At 41.4% G+C, this 23,879-nt stretch overlaps 1 protein-coding gene across 30 annotated transcripts in view; it reads left to right on the forward strand.

The window, feature by feature from the left end:
* The window catches only part of NRXN3 (neurexin 3), a 979,693-nt gene that overhangs the window by 318,346 nt on the left and 637,468 nt on the right, over nucleotides 1–23,879 (forward strand). For 28 of the 30 annotated variants that reach the window (XR_004751424.1, XM_035328415.1, XM_035328417.1 and 25 more), the window contains 2 exons: nucleotides 13,963–14,166; nucleotides 21,525–21,551. Coding sequence is in view for 29 of the 30 variants with exons in the window: in XM_035328415.1 (XP_035184306.1) it covers nucleotides 13,963–14,166; nucleotides 21,525–21,551 (231 nt within the window). In the remaining variant the exon portion in view is untranslated. The remainder of the gene's footprint in view (nucleotides 1–13,962; nucleotides 14,167–21,524; nucleotides 21,552–23,879) is intronic. The other 2 variants (XM_035328402.1, XM_035328408.1) reach the window with 1 other exon arrangement.

The raw sequence follows: 23,879 nt of genomic DNA on the forward strand, positions 1-23,879 counted from the left end.
TAGGGAAGGAATGAGAAAGCTGGGCTGTAGCTCTGGAGAGACAGCCTTCAGCTGTGGGGAGCAGTGGCCAGGGATTGCTCAGACAAACAGACAGACCCGAGCTGTCTCACTTAGGTGACTCTCACACCTACCCACACTTCAAAAGAGTCACAAAACCCGACACAAGAGACACCAGGCAGAGAAAACTCCGTGGTGAGGACAGACAGAGTGGTACAGGAAGCCCACAGCTGTTATTTGGGCCTATACAAAGAACAGCAAAGCCAGAAGACAGTAGAAAATGTCAGAATTTCTCTCCCCCCCTTTTTCAGCCTTGTATAATGAGGAAGAGAAAATTTTCAATTCTGAAGTAAACACAATTTGCTGGTAGGGCCAGTTGTAGTCAGGCTATCTCAGACCCTGGAAAAACATCATGATGGATTTGCCACAGCCTTTATGCAAGGTTAATCTGATAGCCATGCTCTCATCTGCTTTTGTCATGCTTTGTTAAATTGTGTTGGGCTCTGTTCTTATAATCTCACTTTCTCTGATCCCTCTTTAGAGGTTTGGCCAAGTAATACAAGCAAAAGCATTTCAGTTCTCCAGTCCTCCAGACACACACGAGTGTCTGTCCATCCCCCAAGCTTACCTTGGCTTCCATCTTTCAGTGTTCTCCTTGTTCTGATTCATTCCTTTCTACCTTGTTACAGAGTTTACTCTTACTAGGTAACTACTTCATATCAACAACAGCTAATTGCTATAAGAGAACGGTGCATCTAATTACCTTTGTGGGTAATTTCCAGTAAATAGATAGTGATTAGCTGTCCTGACTTTCCCTGTGATTCCACTCAGCTAAATGGGAGGGTTTTTGCAATTTACTCTCCTAGTTCTCTATCTCCTGCACATAAGAGTTTAGGAGACATTTTAGGTGAAGACAAACTGTTCTTTCCATCCTACACAGTGGCTGTCTATGGCTATTACCCTTTTTTTTCATTAATAATAATAATTAAAAAAAAAACACACACAAACTTTTTTTTTTTTATTTATTAGGATCAAGGATCTATTCTTATAGATTGAACTTCCCATCTGCCACTGAAATTAGCAAACATGTCACGATCAGTAGCTTTATTCCTCCACCACTCGTCTAAGGTATTTTTGAACTCTGGTCTTTAGAAGCAACTGTGTGAATTCACTGCACCTCCCTTAGGATGAGGGTATTGACTACATTGTCACTACTACTGCTCTTCTGAACAGTGAGAGAGCTAATGCAGGTGGGGTGGGAGAACTAGTTCTTTCTTTAGTCAGGCATTGGAATGAGTTGCCCAGGGAAGTGGTGGAGTCACTGTCCCTGGGGTTGTTCAAGGAAGGTTGGACCTGGTGCTTAGGGACATGGTTTAGTGGGTGATACTGGTGGTAGGGAGATGGTTGGACCAGATGATCTTGGGGGTCTTTTCCAACTTTTATGATTCTATGATTCTTGCTAATAGTTTGTGTGACTGTTAGGTTTAGCATGTAAAGAAGTTGTTCAAGAACCTAGAGAACCTTAGAACACCGTGGTAAATGAAGCAGTATCATGCAGGAGGTGCAGATGCCAAATTTTTGGTATTGAGTCAAATTACAGGTCTGTGGCAACCCTTTTCCCTGATGGGCTGCACTTAATCTGGCATAATTTGATGTAATGGGTCAGGAATATTGTAACAAGATACATCACATCTGGTTAGCTGCTAGCAATCTGGAGAGTAAATGTCCCTTTGGACTGTATTACAGTGCACAGAAGTGCATTAGACAAGATAAACAATGGGTACTTCAGCATCAAAACTCTCTTAAACTATAGAAAACTCTGAGTAAAAGACAAGAATGCATGATGTGGGCACATTCCCGAAGCTTGTCAAATGTCTTGATACGGAGGGGATTTTTGACTGGTTTGCTATTTCAGGGAGGAGCAGGAGAGATCCAAGCATTTCAACAGAAGTCAAAGATACTGTAAATGGTGATTTGAGAATCTGTGGGAACAACTGTACTGTATGATTCCCTAGTTTGACTCCATTTCAGTCACCATACCTGGTGATTTCTACATTTGGTCTTGGTTTGAGCCAGAATAGCATCAGGCCTCAGGAACTATCTCAGTGTACTGATAGTAACAGCTAAAGAAGATTCAGCTTTACTTAACTGTGGTGTCAGGCTGGTGCATGTGGAGCATGACGCTCTTTATCGTGTCCTGACAGCTGCTCTGAACTTAGAAGTGAATAAAATGGGCAGCACAGTGGTGAAGATGACAGTTTTAGGGTCACAGCTACTGTTGTAATTTACACATTGAAAGTTCTTTTGACTGCAGGATCTCAAAGAACTTGCAGACACTGACTAAACCTTCACAGCTTCCCCAAGAAGTAGAATTTTTCATCTTTTACAATCACTGGAAGCTCTAGGAGCTCAGATGAGAAAAATGTTAATGGCAAACTCTTCTCCATGAATATAAATCTTTGAGGTTTGGACAGAGGGCTTGGGCTGGCTGCTGTTCTATGTAGACACATTCATTGAATGCTAGTCTATACGCTTAGAAGACCCTGCACCACGTCCTTGGGCATTTGAGATTGTATGCAGTTGAATAAATACATGAATTTGCATAATATAGCCAGGGTTTTTTGGATTATGAATTGTTAACTTTGACCTTACCAAGAAATACTGATTTTGTAAGAGCAAACTGCACTTGGTCATGTTTGGAGTCAGAGAGGGATGTCTCATGGACATGCCTCATCCTGTCTAAACAAGGACATTCTGGGTAATTTAGGTTATCGTTGGCACAGAAGCACCATACATGCCTATGTCAATTCTTTTTATCTTCCTTTTTTAAAATCTAAAATTCTTATTATTTAAACACATTTGTTTGCAGGTACCAGAGTCCTAGAGTTGAATTCAGTCTTCAGGACTATCATATTTTCAAAAGGCAGTGCTTATTTCATACTTGGAAGTAGGACTTCATTTCTTTTATCTGCTGGTTAAATTTACATGCTTGAACGTGTATCTCTTGCTTTGGCCCTCGTGATCTTGGCAATATCGACTGCCATCCTGTGCCAGCTACTAGTTTGTGCTTCTGTTTTCCTCTTTATCATGGTTGAGGTAATTGGCCAGTGGTTGTAATTAGCTGGGTGAGCAGCCCTGGCTATTGCATTTCTGCTGATGACTTCATTAGGAATGAGAATGGACAGAGCCTGTGGGACCCCTGGAAATTAGTGTCATTATTTCTGCGCTGTCTGTGCTGTACCGACCGAGCATTACCCGCAGGCACCACCTCTAGACTGGTGGTTTTGCAAGTGCTTTTTAGGGAAAGCAGCAGCTCTGTGATAGGAGAAGAAAAGGCTCTGAAAGGACCTTCCCCCAGGTCCTAGTATTATAAATGCTGTTCAGTTTGTCTTATATTTTACTCGAAGTTGTAGTATGAAATCCCAAATTAAATGTTATCGTGCATTTTTCTGCAGCATGGCACTGCTGCTCTGACAGAGCTACCTACTCTGGTTTCCCAGTCCTTTTGAGTGTTGTGATGTTCCTCTTTCTGTGAAGCTGTTTGCCTTACATTAGTTATAAGTAGCTACCTTGACCCTCTGACTATGTATGTTCATCATGGCTGTCTCTGAAATCTCATTTCTGGTTCCTCATAAATCAGAGACGTCCTGTGTTGAAGAACTTACTTTTTCAAAAGCACTGCAATGTACGTTTTTTGTGGACAAGGTTAGCTTATTGCTTGTAGACCTATCTTTTCCCTCTGCTCCATATCCTCTTAAAGCACCCTTTCCAGGACTTCAGGGTTTGGGGTTTGTCAGATGAGAAAAGGGGAATTGAGTGTTGTCTGGGCCATTATGTGCACCTTCCTTAAACCAACAGCCGGTAGCAGAATGATTTACTGGTTTTCTTTCCAGTGTTTAATTTAGTTCATACTATAGATTTCCTTTCCCAAAGATGGTAGCCTGGAGATAACTGCCTTTTTATTTGCTTTCCCAGTTCTGTGGATTTTATAGCAAAGCCCCCACCTCCTGGAAATCTGGGGAAACAAGCAAATTTTAGGGCTGAGATCCACCATTAGAATTGTCATAGAAAAAAAGATAAGCCTTATAAGTTTCACGTGAGATTCAGCAGCCACTGGGAGATGTTGGGTTGTGTGCGATGCACCGGGTCGATGACAGCATACGAGCTTGTGGGCGAAAAGGACCAAAGGCATGAGCTGGATGTCATTAGTCCATGTCATAGTGTGTTTCTAACTGTAATTGTTATGAGATGATTCAGTAGAAGTAAAGATTTGCTCAAGGACATAGTCATTTCCTGTAAGGAGAGCAAATCTCCCGTGTCTTCAGTCATGACAACATGCAGTAAGCAGCACTACCATTAATATGATCACACACAAGGCAAAATCTTTTCCATTTCAGATCAGTAGCAACTTGCTACCGGTGCTATGTCCAGTGGGATCAGTGCATGCTGGCACTTGTCATAGAATAGTCCTGGTTAAAAGGGATCTCTGGAACTGTATTGCAACTGCCTGCTTAAAGTGGGAAAATCTCAAGAGCTGAATAGGTTGTTTGGGTCTCCAGTTCAGTTTTGAAAATTTCCAGACATGGAGTTTCCACAGTCTGCCCCAGTGTTTGACCACCCTCATCATGTAACTTTTTCCTTTAAATTTCCTGGAACTCCCCTCACTGTAAATTGTGTCTGCTGCCTCTTTCTTACACTGTGCATCTCTGAGATGAGCCAAACTTCATGTCCACTACGATCCCCTTTTCTTGGTGAACATACTAGTGAAAATGCAAAGATCAGGTGCTTCATGTAGCTTGACACTATCACTAAAGAGGGCATAGAGAATGATGTGACTTCTGTTAGTTCCAAAAGCTCTAAACCCTGACACGTGTAATGTGAACTCTCAGGCCATCATTTTAGCAGTAGATTTCCCTATGCTTTCCCCATTTCACTCCTAGGCTTTGAGGAGCAATTCTTCTGTTCTTAACCTTCTTGACAGAGATTTCTTCCCAAATAGTTGCACACAGCTCTGTAAATGTTAGAGTGACATTTGGACTAAGGTTGAAGAGCCCACGTACTCCTTCTTGGTTCCCCCGCGTCTCTGCCAAGCTTCAGTGTAGCAATACGACCTCACTCTTCACCTCCCAGGGCTAGCAGTAACATTTACTAGCTACAGTCTCCTCTGTCTGCAAATATTTCCACTATGCTGCTCAGTGGTGTTACAGCTCCTCCCTAGCCCACTTTTTTATGGTTACAGCCTGAAGAAGGGAGACATGAAGTTTATCAGATAATCAGATAACATTTACCTTTCATTATGGATTAATTTTTATTTTTTTTTAACCTCCCTATCTGACCAGTGCCCCACCCCCTTAATTAGCTTATCCTCTTCTGTGTGGTGGTGGTGACAGGAGGAGGCGAGGCATATAACAAGCCTGATGTGCATGGAAGCTGATACATCCTTCTCTGGAGGGTAGTCACAAGTCAGCCTCAGGAGCTGGAAGGTTGGTTCTTTATGGAAGTTATACAAAAGTGGGAATCCAGAGTGCAAAGCTTTGTGAGGTCTGGTAATGCAGGGAGCTTTATAATCCTGGATCTTAATGCACCTTCTCTGGAATTTAGAATGTCTCCATTGAATTTTTTGTTGTCGATGATCAGAAATCTGATGAGATTTTCATTTATAATGGTTGCTTCACAGATTTACCTGATTTCTTGAAATTTTGCCCTCTTTGAGCTGAACATTGTCAGCACCAGTTTACTGGATTTGGGTATTACTTAAACTCATTTTAGTACTGAACTAGAAAAGTGAGGTGATCATCTTGTATTCATGTAAGACTTCTTGGGTAGTTCTGAAATAAATTCAGAATTGCTTCTGTTGCAGTCATTTCAGTGTCTTGACTTTATGAATCAAGCTAAAATTTTTCTCTGAGAAAGGCCATTAGAATACTTAGGCTGAACCCTCCACCTTCATAGAGATTTGTTGCCTGAGGCTGTTAATTGGCCTCTTTTGCCTTTTTTGCTTAGATTTTTGTGTCTTCCATTTTGTTGATTCATAGGCAATAATTTTTCCTGCAGTAATTTGGTGTTTCTGCTTATGTTTGAAAAAAAAACACAACATAGGGAACAGTTAGGAAATATATAACATACTGGAACAGGGAGGAGATGGCGGTATTGCAAGGGAAGTGGTGCAAGAGAATCGGTATTTATTCTGTTCTAACTTTCTAGATAAATACATAGGTGTGGTTGGCACTTCAGGTGTTCTTCAGGAAATTATTTTATGTGAACCCACCAGCATTTCTAGGCTATTTTCAGGCTTAAATGTATGTTGAAAGCCATGAAATAATTTAAATAATGCTATACAATAAGTTTTGCAATGTTTTTAAAATAAACGTTTGATGAAAAATATTAATCTGGATGTTACCTGACCTATGAAAACATCTGCTAGCATTTTTTGTCTATAGACAAATGAGAGTGACATGTGGCAGTTACATGTTACAATTATTCTTGCTGTTCCACCAGTATTCCTGCATCCCTGAAAATGTGATGAATGCCTTGAAGCTTGCTCTATTATCTCTCTCGTTTGCTGCTCATTTAGAAATGTTTTGTACACATTGTTCTGATAAGGGTGTCTTGTGTAATTATTCTACTTTCAGTGCTCATTTAGTCTTAACTGATGTACACTACTCACATGTGGAGCATTTGAATTTAGGAAGGTAGCATACAAATCAGAGATAAGCCAGAGGTGAGAAGCAGAACAGGCAACTTTTAGAAAATAAAGCCTAAAGGTTGTTGAACGAATGGGATTTAGTTACTCTAGAACAGAGTAAAGGAGTTGGGGTAATGGTGTGCTGACCTTCAGTCCTTCTGTAGAGCAGATGTATATCCATTGGGAGTAGGGAAAGAACCCATCACCTTAATGTGATGCAAAGAAAAATTAGGATTAATGCTGCAAAAATACTTTGATATGCAAGGTAGTTACGCACCAGCAAAAACAGCCCAGGTTCCTTAAAATTCTGTTGTGTCTCTAAGATTTTGACTTCTGTATCTTCATAAATTTTCAGTGCACAACAGCTAATGCTATTGATAACTTGGCAGGCTGAAGTGTTTAAAGCAGAACAGCTTTGTTCGTGCTAGTGCAATAAACCTATAGTCGCTGATTAGTGGTACTATTTGCAGTGCATTTTGCTCGACAAATAAAACACCATCTTATTTGTAATGGTTCTCTTTAAGTGGGTATTTAAAGATTTTTTGTTTTGTCTTGTTACTGTTTTTGCATCATTGCCATGATGCTGCCTCGGTTGGTCCTGGCCACCCTCTAGGCCTGTCCTGCCTCACGTGGGTGCACCATGCCCCTGCCACTCCCGGCCACCAGGGAGAAACCCTGCTCTTGCCGCCCCCTGACATGCAAAGTCAGCCTAGAGAAGAGGAGGCTGAGGGGGGACCTCATCGTGATGTACAACTTCCTCGCGAGGGGGAGTGGAGAGGCGGGTGACCTATTCTCCATAAACACCAGTGATAGGACCCGCGGGAACGGGGTGAAGCTGAGGCAGGGGAAGTTCAGACTAGATATCAGGAGGAGATTTTTCACTGAGAGGGTGGTTGCGCACTGGAACAGGCTCCCCAGTGAAGCAGTCACTGCACCAAGCCTGTATGAATTTAAGAAACATTTGGACTGTACACTAAGTCACATGGTCTAAACTTGGGTAGACCTGTGCGGTGCAAGGAGTTGGACTCGATGATCCTTATGGGTCCCTTCCGACTCGGAATATTCTATGATTCTGTGATTCTAACTGCCTGTGAGTATTCAAAAATCCGGTTATGTTTTTTTTCCACAAAAAGTAGGAGCATTGACTCCTGGGCCATAGGCAGATTTTGGCCTGAACAATTGTATCCTGACTCCCCAAATTTCCTTTGTGTACAGGCAAGCAAAATACTACATTTTCCTTCATAAGCTATTGTGCAGCAAGGTGGCATATTTATAACATGCTCTGGCACTCAGTTTTTAAGGAAACAAACCTCACAGGGATCAAGCCAGGCTTTTTGTGCATGTTGGCAGTTGTTTTGGATGATGGCAGCTTATTATGCTGTTGACTGAGTGGGAGAATCTGTTTATGTAATATCCTTAAAGTTCATAAGATACAACTTAAAATGGTTTCTGTAACACTAAAGTAACTCAAATTGGTCCTGTTTTTTACATAGTGTTTGGAGAGCTGGATCCGGCCCCTGGTGTACCTCTTCACCTTCCCCTATTTCCTGTGGGCATGTGGGGACACTTCTGGAGGTCTTTGCTTTCCATCTGATGATACAGATGAGACCCACTGGGGTTTAAAAGAAAAGTCTGTGGGCAAATAGGAGTGCATCTTAGCTAGCTTTTTCTTCAGCTTTGTCATCTCCAGTTGGAGATGAGTGGTTATGAGTGGCTGTAACTGCGTCCTGCTTCATGACCCACCGACTTCCAAAAGTCACAGCTTCCTCTCAGGCAGCCCCCAGGGAGCTCGCTGAGGAGCGTGGTGGTGCAGCCATCCAGCGAGCCTGCTCACGGACACCCCACTCTGTATGCCAGTGCAAACAGACTGTCTAAATGTTCCTCAGCTTTTACCAGAAGGTATGGATAACAGATGAAGTCCAGTCTTGGGGACAACTTAAGCATAACTCGTCGTAAGCCATGCAGATAAAACCCTTCTCTCCTCGTGCTCCTGGTTCTGCAGTGCCAGCAGAAGCAAGAGCAAGCAAAACATGCATCTGTTATGAAGTACAGCAGAAAAGATGACAGTATATAAAAGACTTGGATGTTTTCATTTGCTCATTTTTTACTTGTATCTTAAAATAAATATGAAAAAAAGATGGTGAAGCTTATTCCAAATTATGCCAGGGATGGATATGTGTCCCCCAAGTTATTCAAGAATGTACTTCAAATCCCCTTGGTCCAAGAGCTAGGCTGACATCTGTTGTTGAAACTCTTCTGTGGGGAATCCACTTGGACAGTAATGAGATATTTTTTTTCTCTTTCTAGGCCTTTTAAAAATTTGTGTGGGTTTTGTTTGTTTTAAAGTATACTTTTGGTTTTCAAACAATCAAGGCTGTTTTTATTTGTGGCCATGTGTCTGCTAGTGGGTATACTAAAAGAAAAGTTGGCATGTTTGCATGGGAATGGGAAGAGGTATGCTGTATACCTACAGGAGAGTTTTTTCTGGTTTGTGGGTACAAAGCTCTGGCACTTTTTCATAAGGTCAATATCTTGAAGGATATCTGAATTTTTGCGATCGGGTGAAATGTTTGGTCTGTATTTCCTGTAGTTTTGAACTAGTATGCCGGCTCTTTTCCGCACTCGCTCTTTGCTAGTTGTCTTGTGCCTCTCAAATGGGTACTGCTCTTCTCTGAAAGCTCTGTTCAGTGGGGACCATTGGTGCTGGCCAGCTCTCCCAAATGTAACTGTATGGTGAGTACATAGTATGCCCTGATCTATTGTCATTGATAGAATCATGAACTTTTCATGAAGAAGAGATACTTTTTTTCCTCCTTTCACTGTCCTCTTTCTGGAAACTTCAAGCTGTATTGTAGTCTGGGAGATGGGAAAGAGACAGAGACTATAGGAAAGCTAAAACGGAGAAGAAAGGAAAAAGGATAAGAATGGAGACTAATACGGAGAAAAGGTTAGAAAGCAAGAGAAAGAGCATAAGAGGGCTTGAATATTTTCCTGTCTCTGTATTCTAAGAATATGCCTGTTGCCACCTCCCCAGGAGGTTTATACAGAGCTTTGTGGGGAAGCAGCAGTGAATTGCTCCTTTGGATGCTAAGTGTAAAATTAAAGCTGGCAGGGTCTCAGAGCACAAGATTGGGAAGCTAATCACTCCTAATAACATACTGATTTTCACAGATCTCTGGCATTATGTCAGGTCCATTTTGAATCAGCACCTGGTTTCTTCCTCTTCCCATCTCCAAGCTAATGGCAATGAAGCTTCTGGCTTTGGGTTCACCAGTAAATGCATGGATCTTTTCGTCTGTACAGATCTGTACATCTCAGCAACATGGGTGAAACCTCATGTGCTACACATTGCTCCTATGCATGTCTCTGTGAAACATCCAAATATAATAGCTGCCCCTAAAAGTAGGAGGGTTGGAAGGAATGTGTGTTTATTTTAACTTGAGTAATCATGCTGCTGCCTGTATTTATGGCGCTGTACCGAAGTATTACAGTCCTATTGCTGCAGTTGGCTGAGGACAATCAAATGGATGCCTATTTTCAGGCAGAAGTTGCCAGCACAGGAGACTGAGGTCACCTAGTTGTTGCCAGGTTACATTCAACCCTGAACAGATTTTCTGTATGTGTTGCTCAGCAGTAACACGCAATCCTTGAGTTTTAGGGACTGATTGTCAGGACAAGGAGATAGGATTTATTTCTGTGACTGCTACTAAGCAATACCCCCCTCTGAAGGGCTATTTTTGTAGCTAGAGGGGAAGCTCTGCTTACAAGAAGATGTGCTGAAAATGCTCCCAGATAATTCAGGTGCTGAAGACTTGTAAGGTGAGAGTGAAATTTCTTATTTTTAAAAGATGTCAGGTGCAAAGGTGGTCTGAACTGGGACAGGCTCAGGTCAGCATAGGGCACATACAAGGACAGAAACTTACCTTCTCCTGTGGTTGAGCAGAGACTGTTTCAACTACTTCAGGCTATTTCCTTTTATCTGCTGAGCTGTTGCAAGGATTCATTGCTCTGTTTGTAGTAGACTGGCTAGAGAAGGAGCAGTGAGAAACACTATGAAGTAATGCCAGATTGAGGCTATTACTGGATATCAGCTGAAACACTGTCTTGATTTTCAGATTAATTTTGATCATCCCTTCCAACTGGGAGTTTGTTTCCAGTTTTCTTCTGTCTGGTTTGTCTCTTTTAATCAATTTTAAATCAGAATGGCTGTTGTATGGTTACTGGAACTACACTGAGGACTGGGTCCTCTTTGCATCCCCTAACCAGCATGTTGTGTGCAGAGCTTAGGAAAGGCTTTGCTGTGCACTAACTCATTACTGGTTTGCTTCAGCATTTACTTGGAATAACAAGCAAGATGTTCAGGAGGTGGGAAAGAGAGATCTTGCTCAGTATGAGATCTCTTTTGCCTCTAACGTTATCTTTCCCTTTGGGGCTTCCTCACTGTGTTACTCATTCCAGATACAAGCCATATTTACAGCATTTGAATCTGGGGGTAATTTAGGAATCAGGATTATTTTCCTGACTTCTTGGAATCAGATTTTGATTCTGAAACCCTATTCAGAAAATAAATTTCTAAATTTTTGTGCCATCTTCATGAATTTTGGGTGTCTTGCAGTTCTTCTTACATAAGTATAATAATGATAGTTGGCATTTCTTATCTGGGGACAGTAATTTTCTGTCCATGGGATCAGTGGAGCTGAAGGACACAAATTAATTATTTGAGAAGGGAAGAGAATCCTTATTAACACTCTTGGTGTGTTGTCTTCTAATGTCTGCAGAAAAACTCCTATTTGCAAAGTACCTAATGCGTGGCTCTGTGGGAAAGGCAGCAGCAGAGCTGGGCCGCTTGTGTCAGCTACTCCCACTCGTAGTCCTGATATTCTCCAACCCCCTTCTCACAGCTATTCAGGTGCTAGTGCAAGCAACTGTTCCATGCAAGGCACATCTGAGCTGAAGGCGTCAAAAGAGCCATTTCATGCTTGACTGCATTTTCTAATACAATCCGCAGTGAGAGAGGAGGGTAAGGAGGGTTTGTGTGTACACACGCCCTGCCTTTGAGTGTATGTATAATATACAGTACATTTGGTTCCAGCTTGCAGCTGTGGGTGGCAAGAAGGAGTTGCAGACGTGAGGGGGAAGAGAATTGCACTGAGAAAAGAAGAAGCCATTCCCCCACCTTGAAAAACGATCTCGCTTTCCTACTCTGTTTCTTGCCCAAGTGAAGATGCGAGTCCCCGGGGCAGCGCTGACAGCTGGTCCCCAGAAGGAGTATGTATGGCTGAGTGGGTGTTGCGTGTGGAGCGCGTTGTGTGTGCAGACCATGACCGTGTGGGACGAGTGCAGCTGAGAAAACTGATGAGTCGGGATGCTGTTCATGGCCATCTTATTTTAATGGTGCTCACAGAAAAGCTTTTTTGGTAATGTGTTTGTATGTCCCATGACTGGAGAGGTGCTGCATACCATCTAGTAGTGGTGGGTTGCTGCACCAACACCGCCACAGTGTTACTGTCACAGGTTTCATCACCAGATACGCATCTTTATTGCTATATCAGTTTGATAAATATTCCTTGTTTACCATTTCTTTTGCATATTTATTACCACACTAGCATTTAGGCCTTGAGAGGAAAATAATAATGGGATCTGCTAAGTTTGCTACTTTCCTCTAGAAGTTTCACTCATGTCAGCAAAAAGGGCTCTGCTGGAAAATACAAAAAATGGGCTGAAATATCTGGTGGTGGTGGGGTTGCTGGTGAGAATCCCAAGTAAGAGTGCTTTACAGAGCAATCCTTCCATGTGCCTAGGGAGCTTTTTTCTACTTCTGGGCTTTTTATCTTTTTATACATGGTTTTGTGGTAGAAGTCCTACGTGGAGCAGTCTACGTCTCTGCCTTCTGTGGGAGTTGGCTCTGCAGAGAGGGGATGCTCTGTTTAATACATTAAAATATTTATGTAGATTTGTAAGTTTTGCTGATAAAAGTGCTTTAGAGCATATTCATGGGCTGAAACAGCAATTGCCATGCCATACTGGTTGCTGCAGCTCTATCACAAGACTTGAATTCTACCCCCTTAGAGAAGAATATCAGTTCCTGCTTGCAACCCCCTGAACAAATAGAGAATGTTAAGTACCAGAACTCCTTTCTTTAGCTGAACTCTCCATTTTCATTGACAGCCTCAGAGAAGATAGAAAAATATAATTGATTTCCTTGCTGTTTTTTTTTTTTTTTTTTTTTTTCCCCACACTCCTGGCTTTTGTTGTGCCTCCATTTCCTGCCATTTCCTGTGTTTGAATGATACTTGAACTTGACATGAATTTTGATTTGTTCTTTTGCATTGCAGTGCCACCAGTTGTGTCAGCAGAGCTCCAGAAACATTAACTGTTAGTAAGGAGGGGGGAAAAAAACAAAACAATACAAATCTGATGTGGGGAAAAAACCTGTTAAGAAACCTGCTTCATACTCATAGATGTTTGTCTGCTGAAGTATCCCTTTCATTACAACACAGCTCTGAAAAAGATAAAAATGATTATGTGTGGATCTATTAACTCAATTTTAAATAATATTTCCTGTGTCCTTTTCCAAGGATTTGTATAGCCAACTTTTCATTATTTCTGAATAATGTGTACCCCTGGAAGCTCTTATTAGCATAACTAACTTCAGCTTTGGAGACGTGTTCTTCCTTTCCTACTTTAGTCTGTTCATTTTCATTCTGCTACTTCTGATTGTTGTTTTCTGGATCTCTAAAATAAATCGTATCCTTTGTAGAATTTTCTAGGTCCTAAATTAATGACAATTCACATTTAACGCCTTAGCCCAATTAATTTGATAAATGAAATTCAACCACCAAAAACAAAGGAACAAGTATAGGACTTAGTCCTGTCTTGCTTCCTTTGTATGCTTGTTGTCCAATCAGCCTTTTTTTAGGCCATGAACACCTTTCCAGATGCTATTATTGTACACGGTTTGGTTTTAAGAGGGGTTGTTCAGGGACAGTGGTGTCACAGACCATGATTGTTTGCAGGTTTTCTTTTCCTTTAAAGGAAATTCCTCACTGAATAAGCAGCAGCTCTCAAGCGTATCAGAAATAGAAACTCTGGGCATTTCAAAACAAGACTAGATACTCTAGGAGAAGAGCTGTAGGCGTAATTTGAACTAGTCATTCCAGCTAGTGGTAGAGAAGGCTGGACTAATGGAGATCACATTTTCTGGAAGATGTGAGAAATGGAGATCGTGCAGAAGTGTAACTTACTTTAATTTTTTGAAATTGTTTACTGATTCCTTGCAGAGGCCTCTATCTTGAGCTATGATGGCAGCATGTACATGAAGATCATCATGCCTATGGTCATGCATACAGAAGCAGAAGATGTGTCCTTCCGTTTCATGTCACAGCGTGCCTATGGGCTGTTGATGGCAACCACCTCACGAGATTCTGCTGATACTCTGCGCCTGGAGCTGGACGGAGGCCGTGTCAAACTCATGGTCAATTTAGGTATCGTATGAAAACCACCCACTGCCCCTTGACTCTTAGTCTGGGCTTGTGATTAGTGTCTTTTTTTTTTTTTAAAAAAAAAAAAATAATAAATGTTTAATTTCTGTTGGTTTGATTGGATTGGATTGATCTCTAAAATAGTTGCTGAGACCTTCATAATGATACTCTCTTGTGGAGATAAATTCTTTCCTGCATTGCTGCATGGAGATTTGCTGTCAGTTCTTCGTTATGGACAGTGTTGGTTTTTAAGTCTTTAAGTTCTTAAGTTTCCTTTCTTGGTCTGGGACTGGTGAGCTCTGTGTGAGACATGCTGCTTGGTCCATCTTTTGATCAGTTACATCCCTCATTCATCCAGCATCACTCAAAACAGTCAAAGCCAAATACCGAAATTAAGCAAATGGATATGGTGGCAAGCAGAAGCCCTATGAATCCCAAACCTTTTAAGAATTTGCCAGTGTTTGATGCAACTTGATCTTAAATGTTATATTTTGCTAATTATTTTTATTTCATAATTAGTGTATCTTTCAGCCTTTAGGGCTTTTTATGTCTGGTAAAAACAAGCAAACAGATCTTTTGATTGTGGTGTTGCTAAAATTAAGGCAACAGTTATACAAGTGTGTTCCCCCATCCCAGAAGGTTGTGTTCTGTCTCCTTAGAGTTACACTTTCCTAGAAAATAATAAAAGACTATTAGAAAAAAGTCCAACAATGATGACAGTGAAAAAGTTGGGGGAAAATTAATTCTCCTGTATCCATTTTCTTGCCAGTCTCTAAGTGTTGTACTGAATGACAAATAGTCTTCTTTTTAGAGAGCATAAATGCAATAGGTATTTTTTTTTCCACTTACACTGATGCAACTTAGTGCTTCGTGTGAATCCAGCAATATAACTAAGATTTTTAGTAAAAGAAACAGAACTATCATGATTATTGCAAATGTTAAACCTCTTCTAATGTCTAGGGTGCTTAATATGAAGACGTGTGCATGGTTTGCAGAAGTTTGTGTCAGCTTTCAAAATTCCAAACCCCACAGGAGCAAACAAGCTTTCACTTTTTTTTTTTTTTTTCTTTTTTTTTTTTTTCCTCTGAGCTAACTTAATCTTCAAAGCCCTGCTATGATGATATTAGGAACAAACCATGTAGTGGCTTTGTTTGTAGAGAGCAACAGTGCTATTCACCCTTACATATAGTAATGGCTCTTGGTTTTCATCTCCTGTTCTAGGTAGATATGATAAGTTTATCAAGGTCTTTGTGTACCACCGATGAGCTAGAGTGATGATTTTAAGGTTCCTCATTTTCACCTGAAAAATATGTTGACCAACAAGTGACCAGCTTTTTAAAAACTGTTTTCTAGCCTTTTTTTTTTTTTTTGCTTTAAATGTGAATTCAGACCATGACCTCTCTGCTTGTGGGATAAGAGAATGAGGAAAATAAGATGCATTTAATTCATATGTCAAAAAATAGTCTGTATCTATAGGGTACAGAAACAAATGTTCCATATTAAAAAATAATAATAATAAAAAAAAAAAATGTCATGGTTCCTGTCTGGAATATATATGTTTTCCTTAGGTTAACTAGAAAAGTGTAAAGCACCATTGAATGTCCACCTAGCACAGGGGCAATTGCTGAACTATCAGCAGGCAGAGTGCAGAGAGAATAGATTGACTTCAGCTTTGACGGTAACTTCTCAAACAGAAGCAGCACTCTGATGATAGCGATCTCTGCCTATATCTGCTTTTGATTGTAAGAACGCTGAACAGTAATTCTTTTGGGCCATTCTCCAAAGAAACCCTACAAATCTAAGAAATTTTCCTTCAGTTGGGACTTCCCTGCTTTCAGGACAACAAGGTTACCTTGCTGTTGAAGAAAGAGAGTTTGAAGAGGAATGACCTTAACAGAGCCATTCAGTTTCTGTTGTTTAGTGGAAGTCACATCTAACTCTTTAAGGAGACTGATCATAGCCAAAATGTCACAAATGAGAGCAGAGTCTTCATCACTTGACCCTGACAAAATGCCCTTATTGGTGAGAAGCAGTCATGAGCACCACCTGAAGACCGGAGTATGCTCGGTGCTGACCAAATCTGTGTCACCATCTCCCTGAGCATCTAACCCATGACAGATGTGTTTAAACAAAGACTGTTTTGAGTGGTGAGTTATATAATTGTGCTTTTCTTAAAAGTCATTTAAAACTTACAAAAAGCTGTCTCTTTCTTCTCCTTTGATCTGTTACATTTAATTACTAATTATCATTTATGTGGTTATTGAGGTCTTTCCTGTGTTGTATTTTTTTTTTCTTTCTTCTTTTTTTTTTTTTTTTTAATTTTTCTTTTCAACTCTTCCGTGTATTTCAGTTGTAAAGCTTTCCCATACCCCATCAGCCATAGTAAATCAAAAGATGGTATTCAACCCTTCAAAGGCCTGAAGCCTGCGGCCCGCACAGCAAACAGCCCTGAGAACAGAGTGTGCAGAGCAGCCTGCAGGGGCTGGCTTATCCCACCGCCTCCTCAGCACGCACCGACCCAGCCAAACAAGGGACACATAGTACAGCAGGCTTCGGTGGGCTTGGGTGGGTAGGGGCTCGCTGTAGGACATGGGAGGGATAAGAACAATGAGGAGTAACTCTCTAAGAGAAGTTTTTTCAGGCCTTTCCCATATGAGTGCCAGAGGCACTGCAGTCTGCATGTTGACAGCAGCTCTCACAGTAGTTTGAGTGTTTGTTGTGTGAAGATATGAAGTCCAAATGCGACTCAGTTCCCACTATTGAGAAGGACTTTGGAGAAATGGGTCTAGAGTGGAAGGAGAGAGAGAGATGAAGCCAGTCATGGCCTGGAACATGCTTGGGAATCACTTCAGATGCTGAGATTTGCATAAAGGGAAAGAAATGGCTGGTCCGATAGGGAGATGCACATCCATGTTTTTTTCCTCCCATGGCTGAATGGAAAGATTATAGTTTTACTGACTTTTATTAAATAATATTTCAGTGTTGTTTCATCCTGGCCAGGCTTAGCCTCAGGGCAGTTGTGACTAGAATGAATTCTGCCTACATCCTGTTCATCTGAGTCAGTTCTCCTGTAAGAAAGTGTAACCATCCCGCTCTCTTACCTTTTCTTAAGGTTTCTCCTCAGGGTTGTCAAAGACATCTTTGCCTTTCCAAAATGTACGATTATATGTTTTTTTTTAAAAAATAATTCCGATAAACAAACACAGCAGACGCTTTTTTTTTTCTTAAATGTATGTGAACTTTTACACCAATTTTTCTTCTATACAGATCATGCACTCATGTGCAGGTGTATATGTATTCACACTTTTTCATTAATAACTTTTTTTCAATAATAAATGCATACAGTTACCCTTGATTTTTTTTTATATATTTTTAAAATTATAATAGACATGAAAAAAATATTTGTCAGATGCCCTCTAATAGTTACAGGTTGGGTGCACAGTCCGAGGAGTTGGAGAGAGGCAAGGAGCCACGCTGTAAGATGGGGCAAGAGCGTGTACAGGGCCTCATCTGGTTTCCCCCAGGAAATAACCTAGAGTGAGCAGGAACAGTCAGGCCCTGATTATCTTTCACCTGTGAGTATTACTATGGAGTGCTTTTCCATAACCATATGTGGGTACTCATCAAAAGGAGCAAACAAACACTTTGGCCTCACCCAGCAAAGGTGGCTCTCTCAACTAATTCAAGGAAAAGATAGGCTGGGGTCCTGGCAATGCCAGGTAACCTCAGTATCACCATTCTGTGGTACAAAGATACAAATGGTAAGAAACCCAGGCCTAATGCCCAAAGAATTCTGTCTGCTACTAAAGATATCTCCATTCAAACAGGGACTTCTTAGTGCTAGTTAGATGCAGCAGAGCTTTTTAAACTTTTTGAAGGAGAGGGTCTTTGACATGCTCTGGAAAACCTTGCTTCTGAGCACTAAGGAAGCAGTATCTGATCTACACTAGGAATAATGATGAGAGAAAGTAACTATAGAAGGTCTTTCCAGCTCACCCTGCTCCCAGTGTAGTTAGAGAGCATGAAGTCACTTTACTGCTGTCCTCCAAATACCTCATTCAGCGCCGAACTGCTGTTGAGGCACACTCATCTTTGAAATTCAAAGCAAGGGGAAACCTCTTTTGAGTCAGGAATGCAGCCATATCTGAACAAAGCAAATCACATCAGTAGAAGCTGATAACAGTGCTGAGAGCCCTAGATGATAATTACTGGAAGTCTTACTGCACTGACTGGGGACTCCCAAGCAGTTTCTTAATTGTTCCTGAATTCCCCAGCTGCTGCTGTTTTGAGCACAAAGACCTGACTAAACTTGTACCCCACAACTTAATGCCAGGGAAAGCATCCTCAGCTTTGCATTTGTATACTAGTTTAGAGGAAAATACATATTTTCTTCCTCTCTAAAAACTGATAAGAGGGAGAAAACAGTTTCATATATTAATGATTGGAACTTGTTTTGGGCAAGGCTCAGGATTACAGAAATAAAAAGCACTGTGCTCGTTCTTTGAATGTAGCACCTCTGGCTTTGGATGCCTCTCTTCCCAGTTACTGACTTGAAGTTCCTTTTAGTTCATTTTCCCAGAGCTTCTGGGCACCTGCAGCTTCCATAGCTTGCCTGATACTGGTGCTGTGAGATTTTTATGTCTTTCTCTATAATACACTTTCAAATCTTGGAGGCCTGTTAACCAGATGGCTCCCTAGATACTCTAGTTTCTCCTCTTCTGGCAATTGCCATGGTGTTGGAAGACAACACCTTGACTATCTTTCATTTGTAAAGGAGAAAAGGAGGCATAGGATCTTAGAGTACATCTACTGTGTGTAATAAAGTGCTTTGTTAAAGACAGAGAGTGTGGTGGACTGAGCACCTTTGTGATGGAGTGCAGTAGTGTTAGCCCAGCTGCAGGAGAGTGTGGTGGTGCTGGTGTAGCACCACGGGCAGATGCAAGAGCTTTAGGGCTAAGTGGGGTCCCTACTGACCCAGCTGGACCAAGTCTGCTTCAGAAACTGGTTCTTCTGGAGGAAGTTTGGGCATTTCTGCCTGGCACCCCATGGTGTGGTATTGCAGAGTCTACATGCAGACCAGTGGCCTGGTCTGTCATTATCCTTTGAAACAGAAATCTACAAGTCAGGATAAGGGCTATGTTGGTTTCCAGTTTAAAATGTTGACCAGTTCACCTGGAGCAGGCATTGACTGGGAGGAAGTCCTGGGACATGTGGTTTTTCCAGGACTGCTGCAAACAATTAAAGATACAAAACTTGTGTGCAGAGATGAAATGCACAGCTATAGTTTTAGTTTCTAAATTTGATTAATCTTGCTGAGGACCAGCCATGTTTCCCTTTACAGCACACTTACTGCTTAGCCCATAAAACATTCCCATATTGTTCTCGTTGTATCAGCTCCCTTGATCTCGCTTGCAGTGAGACTGGAGTCTCTCTCACTCTCTTTCAGGTCACAGAAGCAAGGCTAGCTGGCTCCACAGGTAGCTGGTACTCAAGAGCTCCCCTCACCCCACCCAACTCCTGTAAGGGATATAGCCACCACTGTATGGTGATCGTACCAATTGCTCCAGGGCTGTTTGCTCCCACTTTTCTGTTGCGGTTGACGACACATGACAAACCTAATCGCACAAAACCAAACCCAGATTTTCTCAAGAGAAGTTCTGCTTGAAAACAGACTCTCTCTGGCTATGCTGCTCCCAATTGGTGTACCCCTACCCATTATGACTTTTTATTTGTAGACTTTTACTCTTTTTTCCCCTTTTATTTTTAAGAACAACTTTTAGTTGCAGCTGCTGAAATAATTTTCCTATATCTGCCTGAATAAATACAAAATTAGTCCAGCTAAGCAGCAAACTGCTTTCTGTTTCTCTGCCATTTTGTGTAATTGTTGTTGTTGGGCCATATCTCTGTAATAAACATGACTATCTCTGCTGGTCAAAGCCTTTGTCACCTGGCAGTGTCCAGATAAGGGTGTCCAGTAGCATGGTGCTATTATTCCTGGCCTTGGTTTCCTAAGAGAAGGTCAGCATGGCCCAAAATATGTAATAGCACTGACATGATAGCATTCACCCACACTGGACACCCCAGTAACAGATATTCACGAGGCTGTAAGAAGGCATTTGTAAGTGTAAGATCATCTTATGGGTCATATCCTGAGATATGCTGAGCATGAGTGTGCTAAATTAGAGAAGCAATGCTCAGAAGCCCTCTAGCTCAGGCTGCTCTACCTCAACCTTGTTTTTTTTGGGCAGTTCCTCAGTTCCTATTTGTTAGATTCCACAGCCATCACTCTGTTTTTATTTCCATACGCCCCTTCTCCCTCCCGTGCCCGTCAACTCTGAATGAAGCAGGGCCAGCAAAGGTTCCCAGACCTGCTGCTTCGCTGCCCATTTCACCTTCTCCCTGAACGTGAGGAGCACCCCGTTCAGTCTTAGCGTTCGGACAGCAAGGCGAAACTGGGCTTGGAGGAACTGGCAGGACTGGGGACCTTTGAAAGAAGTCCCCATAGTCCCTGCAAAGCAAACAAAAACCAAAAAACTATTCCCAGCCTCCGGACCTAGCTGAAATCTGGGCTGGGCGTTCGTGCGGTTAGCTGTTTGCAAGTGGCCATTTTATGACAGGACACAAGCGGGCAGTATGTTAACCCTTTCCTCGCCTGAATGGACAGTGTCAAGTGTGCCCCTGCACATACTAAAAATGGTTCTGGGCTGGCACGAGGGGAAATGAGTCGAGGGTCTGTCTTTGGGAGAGCTGGAAAGGGTTAAATATTGCACCAACAAATCTCACAGGCCGATTTTACAGGTATTCTGTGTTGGACAGATGGTGTATTTATGCAATAACAATACAAATTAATTCAAAAGAAACCATGTGTAAAGGTTGACTTGAAATTTCAGGCTTCTCAGAGAAATTGGTAAAGGTTTTTAAAAAGAGAAATTACAGTGGCATATGACTTGCATTTCAAGGGAGATCTTTTTGTGCCTTAATTGTAAATTTTTTCTTGTAATTCACATCAGTTCATGTTCTGGAGTAGAAGATACTCTTAGATGCATAGGCTTCTATAAAAAGGAAATAGCTTTCTGTGTCAACACATGGATATATATGTACCTTGGTATATCTCTCTATACATATGTGTATATATATACCTGTGTGTGTATATATATATATTTATGTAACAGATATTTATGTAGAATATACTGTACATATACACCCACTCCTGAACTTGTACAGACTGTATATAAATATAAAATGGCCACATCTCTTTGCGTGTGTCTGTCCCCGGAAGGGTGGACTGATTGTTTTTGGATGTCTGCAGCTGTTACCTTGAAGGATGCAATTTCATCTTTCATTTATTTTTCCCCATCTAGACTGTATCAGGATAAACTGTAACGCCAGTAAGTTTTCCCTCAAGTTTCATTTTTTTCTCTTTCTATATATATTAAAATAACTTTATTTTCTTTGCTGTTTTATAAGCTGTTTTTTCTTTGATTTTATTTTTCTCGTTTCTTTTTTTAAAAAATCCTCTGAAATTGAAGGGTTGGGTGGGATATGAAGCTGGGTGGAGGAGGAAAGACCTTACAGTGATTGTATGTGAAAATTTTGTGTTAGGTTTCTCCAAGGAGATGAACTGTTATTTCATAGCTTTGCAGAAGAACACCTGAGGAACCTGATGAGCTGATATTGTATTTCACTAGTAACCTGTTGTCTTTATGAAAACTTTTAAAGAGCCACATAAGAATAACAACAGGTACTGTATGCACTTCTCCACTACAAAAAAAGAAAAAAAAAAAAAGGCATGCATATTTAAACAAACACACACACACAAAAAAAACAAATCTTAAACTTTCACTTTATTTCAGAATGGTGACAACTTAACCTCATACTTATTCAAAGTCATCTGGGGGGGGGGTATTGAGGAAAGAAAATTATATCTTAGTTTTTGAGTATATTATCAGAGTTATATGAGAGCCTTTTATATAGCATTTCCTACTCTTAGGTTTCCATAATAAAGTCCAGATGAATCCTGGGTTCACTGAAGATCCCCTTTGGTCTGTTAAGGTAGGGAAGGTGGCTGTAGAAAGATGCAGGTTGATGGAAAACTGTATACCCTTGCATGAAAAAAAAAATATATTAAAAAACCATATCCAATTTTAGTCTGTGATTGAGGAAACAATCTTTTCCATTTACTTCAAAGAGCTGTTTGAAGTTGCTGTAGGCTTAAAACTGAAACACTATTCCCAAAGAACGGAGCTGTATAGTTCTCAAGTATGGCTTTAAGGTGTATCTTATTTGAAACCAGATTCCTTGCTGCACTGACTGATCCTGGGTGTTAGATGATACACAGAAAGATTTATGGAAGACTGAATATCGCTTTGGAAGTGCAATAATGAATTAAGAGGCAAGGTTGGTCCATGTATGCTGTAGGCTTGGGGAAGAGTGGCTAGAAAGCTGCCCAGCAGAAAAGGTCCTGGAGGTGCTGGTTGACAGCTGGCTGATCAGGAGCCAGCCATGTGCCTAGGTGGTGGAGAAGGCCATGGCATCCTGCCCTACATCAGAAACGGTGTGGCCGGCAGGACTAGAGAAAGGATATTCGCTTTGTATGCAGCACTGATGAGACTACATCTCAAATACTGTGTTCAGTTTTCATTCCCTCACCACAAGAAAGATACTGAGTTGCTTGAGCATGTGCAGAGAAGAGCAAAGAAGTTGGTGAAGGGACTAGAAAACCAGATTTATGAGGAGCAGCTGAGGGAACTGGGGCTGTTTAGTCAAGAGAAGAGGAGGTTGAGGAGAGACTGCATCCCTTTCCACACCTACCTGAAAGGAGGTTGTAGTGAGGTGGGTGTCAAGTCTTTTTTTCTCAGGTAACAAGTGATAGGACACAAGGAAACAGTCTGAGGTTGTGCCAGGGGAGCTTTCGCTTGGATATTAGGAAGAATTTCTTCTTGGGCAGGGCAGTCAAGCATGGAACAAGCTGGCCAGGGAAGTGGTGGGGTCCCTATCCCTGAAGGTATTTAGGAGATATGTGGACATGGCACTAAGGGATGAGATTTAGTAATGGCACTTGGTAGGTCAGGTTGATGGTTGGAATTGATCTTGAAGGTCTTTTCCAACCTAGATGATCCCAAGAGCCTACATGTTTTCTAGAGGCTGTGGTCTTTTTATTTACCAAACAGCTCCATCCAAGCTAGCAGGAAAATGGAAAGAAGTGTGTTGCAACCCTAAAAGCAGAGCTTTCAAGTAGAAGTGGAGCAACACACTAAACAAATAGTTCTAACAGCACTGAGAGAGCAAGAGAATATTGTTGCAAAGCACTTTCTTAATATATGTTCTATAGTTTTGGACTAATAGTATGCTTGTATTGTTAGCAGACAGTTGTGTGTCCATGTAGTGTCGTGTCCCCCCCCCCCCCAGTAATACATCAGTTTTCCTTCCTGGTCACTGCTAGATTCAGATCCTGCTTTTCAGGAAGGTGGAAGCAATTAGTTTCTTGGTCTTGGGAGGTGATCCCTAGGAGTCTGCATTCAGAGAAAGAAGCTAAAGCATTGACTGATGTGTGATTATTCCAGTTGTGAGCCATGGAGTGCTGCAGGAGTTTAATTGTGAGTTTACAGCTTTGAGAACTGCATCCTTCTTCTGCCCTGTTGCAGGTCTATGTGGGATTAGTCCTGTATGACTCAAACCTGGCAGCTCTTGTTGAATTCCTCTTGCTCATCTAAGTT

The sequence above is a fragment of the Oxyura jamaicensis genome, chromosome 5 (genome assembly GCF_011077185.1).
Source record: "Oxyura jamaicensis isolate SHBP4307 breed ruddy duck chromosome 5, BPBGC_Ojam_1.0, whole genome shotgun sequence".
NCBI classification, from domain to species: Eukaryota; Metazoa; Chordata; class Aves; order Anseriformes; family Anatidae; genus Oxyura; species Oxyura jamaicensis.